General features: G+C 65.6%; 1 protein-coding gene across 1 annotated transcript in view; it reads left to right on the plus strand.

Moving 5' to 3' along the window:
- The window catches only part of LRP1 (LDL receptor related protein 1), an 83,131-nt gene that overhangs the window by 70,343 nt on the left and 8,723 nt on the right, over window positions 1-4,065 (plus strand). Inside the window, exons 66-74 of the mRNA XM_040637156.1 lie at window positions 151-273; window positions 406-531; window positions 939-1,055; window positions 1,755-1,861; window positions 1,965-2,097; window positions 2,928-3,047; window positions 3,158-3,280; window positions 3,618-3,758; window positions 3,865-3,999. Of these exons, the coding sequence (XP_040493090.1) occupies window positions 151-273; window positions 406-531; window positions 939-1,055; window positions 1,755-1,861; window positions 1,965-2,097; window positions 2,928-3,047; window positions 3,158-3,280; window positions 3,618-3,758; window positions 3,865-3,999 (1,125 nt within the window). The remainder of the gene's footprint in view (window positions 1-150; window positions 274-405; window positions 532-938; window positions 1,056-1,754; window positions 1,862-1,964; window positions 2,098-2,927; window positions 3,048-3,157; window positions 3,281-3,617; window positions 3,759-3,864; window positions 4,000-4,065) is intronic.

The raw sequence follows: 4,065 nt of genomic DNA on the forward strand, positions 1-4,065 counted from the left end.
AAAAGCACCAAAATTGGAGCTAAACGGTCCCTTTCTCCTAAGAAATTGCGGGCAGGACGGGGCCAGAGCTTGGAAGAGGGAGAAGGTGGTGATCTTGAACTGTGGTGTGGGTGGGATGGGCAGGTCCTCACTCTCTCCCCCACTCTGCAGCCGAAGTGACCTGTGCCCCCAACCAGTTCCAGTGCTCCATCACCAAGCGCTGCATCCCCCGAGTCTGGGTCTGTGACCGGGACAACGACTGTGTGGACGGCAGCGATGAGCCCGCCAATTGCAGTGAGTGGCCCAGTGCCCCTGGAACCCACCTGCCCTCTGCAGTGTCTGCTGCTCCCGTGCACCCCCCCACCCCACCCCCCAGCCCCCAGCTCCTGCGAGGAGCCTCCCCTCACCACCAGCCGCCCCTTGCAGCCCAGATGACCTGCGGAGTGGATGAGTTCCGCTGCAAGGACTCGGGCCGCTGTATCCCCGCGCGCTGGAAGTGTGACGGAGAGGACGACTGTGGAGACGGCTCCGACGAGCCCAAGGAAGAGTGTGGTGAGCCTCCCCGGACCCCGCTTTCAGCGGAAGGCATCCCGCCTGGGCAGGACTCAGGCCGTCCGCTAGCCTGGCCTCCCGTGCCCACCACCTCCCAACCGATTCCTCGTCCCCGCCCCCACCAGCACCTCCGCAGCGCACACCTGTGTGGAATCTTCTCTGTCCACCCCACACAGGTGGCTGTGTTTGTCCGCTCCCCAGGGCAGCTCTTCCCGCTCGTGCCCCTTCCACCTCATAACCTCCTTGAGGACCCCGCATCTCAGAACCAGAACGCTGTGTGGCCTCCCCCCGGGCTGCCCTCACTCCCACTCCTGGCCATCCTGCCCCTGCCTGTCCAAAACCCTCATGCCTGCCCCCACTCCGTCCCTGATGCCCCGACATTTGCCCCCCAATCTTGCCTCCCCTAGACGAGCGTACCTGCGAGCCCTACCAGTTCCGCTGCAAGAATAACCGTTGCGTGCCAGGCCGCTGGCAGTGCGATTATGACAACGACTGTGGGGACAACTCCGACGAGGAGAGCTGCAGTATGTCCCCGCCCCCGCCCCGCTCACAGGCACCCCACCCCCAGAGACATGGGGCACCTCCCCTCTCAGCACCCCTGCCCCCACCAGGCGGCACGGGGGGCAGGTGGCCACCTCCCAGGGCTGGGGGTCAGGTGCCCCCTCCCTGCTCACCCCACCCCACCCCGCTCCATGTCGTGTATTTGAGTTTGTGCCATTTCACTTCATCTCATGTTTCTCTCCATTTTCACACTGTCCTCTGGGGGTTGCAGAGGTAGGTGTCTCTGATGTGCCCGTGCTCCCACCACACCCCCTGCCACTGCCCCAGAGCCCACCTGTCCCTGTGCTGTGCCTCAGCCCATCGTCCTTTACTGGCCTCTCCCTAAACCCTGGTGCTTGTCTTAGTGGTCTTGTCCCTCTCCTGTTCCCCTCGACGCCCCGCACACAGTCTGTCCTGAGGGCAGAGCCAGGGACCCGTGTCCTCTCTCGTGTGTCTGCCCCAGAGGGGTAAGTGTGAGCCCCCGCTGGGCCCAGCTGATCCCGCGAGGGCAGCCAGTTGGCTTGCTCGGGATTGGCTGAGCAGCTTGTCATTATGCCAGTAACCTGTGGCTCTTGGGGACACAGAGATGGGCGGTATTGCTCTGCCAAGGGCTGGAGACACCCCGAGGGCTGAGTCCCTGTGCCCACCCTCCCGGGGCCTGTCTCTCCCCTGTCCTTCTCCAGCCCCTCGGCCCTGCTCTGAGAGTGAGTTCTCCTGCGCCAACGGCCGCTGCATTGCCGGGCGCTGGAAGTGCGATGGGGACCATGACTGTGCAGATGGCTCAGATGAGGTGGGGAGGGAGAGCAGCCGGAGGGAGGGGTGGCCTCGGGAGGGGCGGGGTGGGACTGCAGGGGCCCCCCCATCTGACCAGGAGATCACGCCTGTGCCCACAGAAAGACTGCACTCCCCGTTGTGACATGGACCAGTTCCAGTGCAAGAGCGGCCACTGCATCCCCCTGCGCTGGCGCTGTGATGCGGATGCCGACTGCATGGACGGCAGCGACGAGGAGGCCTGTGGCACTGGCGGTGAGCCCCCCCACTATCCCCCGCCCCGGCGCGCGGCTCGGTCGCTGTCCTGTAGCGTTCTTTCTCTCCTGTGGTCACTGCTCATGCAAAAAATCGTTCCTAAGCACGTACCATGTGCCAGGCGCTGTCCTAGGCATTGGGTTAGAGCGGTGAACGAGACCCAGGGCCTCTGGGGACATTTTTGTGCAGGTTGTGCCCTCCACTACAGCACTTAGTCAAGGGGCCCGTTGGGCCCAAATCCAGCAGAAACCTGTTGGCTGGGTCCATCCAGGCTCCACAGCGCGAGTTCCCACAGGGCAGTTCCCGCTCACTTTCCTTTCCACTTCCTGGGGCTACGAAGCAGTGCCTGCCCCTGGCTCACCTGCCTGGGCTCAGTGGTCCAAGGCCACATGGTGAAGCTTGGGTAAAAGAAGCCTGGGGCTTGGAGCAGAGCTCCCCCACCCCCACCCGGATAGTGAGGACAGACGCTCTGGCTCTGCCCTGGTGGGCTGGAACCTAGGTCTCCTGACTCCCAGCCCAGTGCTCCACCTTTGTGCCTGCCACTGATGCCCTGCCACAAGCACCTGAGAAAGAGGGCCCCTAGACCTCTCCGTGCATGCTTCCCCCAAAAGACCTCTTCTTCTCCCCTAAACACCAGACGAGGCCGTTCTGCTCATCTGCCTGGCTGGTACAAAATTAGGAGGCCTGGGTTCATTCTGGCTGTACCACGGCTTGCCTATCCATCCCTCTGGGCCTCCGCCTGGAGGGAAGGGTGGGGGCAAGATCCTGCCGCGGGGAGCCAGCCTGGGGCTCAGGGCTCATTCTCGGCTCTTTCGGTCCGCCCTGCCCAGTGCGGACCTGCCCCCTGGACGAGTTCCAGTGCAACAACACGCTGTGCAAGCCGCTGGCCTGGAAGTGCGACGGCGAGGACGACTGCGGCGACAACTCCGACGAAAACCCGGAGGAGTGCGGTGAGGCGGGGGGCGGGGCCCTGGGGCAGGGGCGGGGCTCTCACGCTCCCCCGGGGCTCCAAGCCCGCCTCCCAGGCTGATTCTGGCTCGGTCCGCTCCCACCGCCGCAGCCCGGTTCGTGTGCCCTCCCAACCGGCCCTTCCGTTGCAAGAACGACCGCGTCTGCCTGTGGATCGGGCGCCAGTGCGACGGCACCGACAACTGTGGGGATGGGACTGACGAGGAGGACTGTGGTGAGCGGCGAGCCAGTGGGGGGAGCCTGGGGCCGGCGGGCGGGAGGTGGCCGTAGTTTGGGTGTGCACAGGGGCCTGGGGGGTGGGCCAAGCGCGAACTGCGCGCCCGGGAAGGAGGAGGGTCCATTGCCAGGAGCCCGGGGGCCCTTCCTTGGGAGAGAGAAGGCCCTGGAGAAAGCCCGGGAGGCTTCCTGGCGCCTAGGTGTCGAGGTGGAGACTGGGACTCTGAATGTTTAGCCAGCATCTTCCGAAGCCTGACAGCCCGCCGCAGGGCGTCCCTGTGGGAGGAGGCGGTGGGGTGGTGAATAGCCAGATCTGAAGACCCCGCCTTCCCCAGAGCCCCCCACGGCCCAGACCCCCCACTGCAAAGACAAGAAGGAGTTTCTGTGCCGGAACCAGCGCTGCCTGTCCTCCTCGCTGCGTTGCAACATGCTGGATGACTGCGGGGACGGCTCGGACGAGGAGGAATGCAGCATCGGTAAGCCCTGCGCGGGGCTGGGGGGCGGGGGCCTGTCGCGGGGCACAGAACCGAGGCCCCCGGCCCAGGGCGGCTTAGGGCAGGGGACCCGCTCTGTCCCCCGCAGACCCCAAGCTGACCAGCTGCGCCACCAACGCCAGCATCTGCGGGGATGAGGCCCGCTGCGTGCGCACCGAGAAAGCCGCCTACTGCGCCTGCCGCTCTGGCTTCCACATTGTGCCGGGCCAGCCCGGATGCCAGGGTAGGAAGGCGGGACTCGGAGGGGGCGGGCCGACACCCAGACGCTCCATGACACCGCCCCCCCCCC

Source organism: Ursus maritimus, unplaced genomic scaffold, assembly GCF_017311325.1.
Source record: "Ursus maritimus isolate PB19 unplaced genomic scaffold, ASM1731132v1 scaffold_21, whole genome shotgun sequence".
In the NCBI taxonomy this organism is placed as follows: domain Eukaryota; kingdom Metazoa; phylum Chordata; class Mammalia; order Carnivora; family Ursidae; genus Ursus; species Ursus maritimus.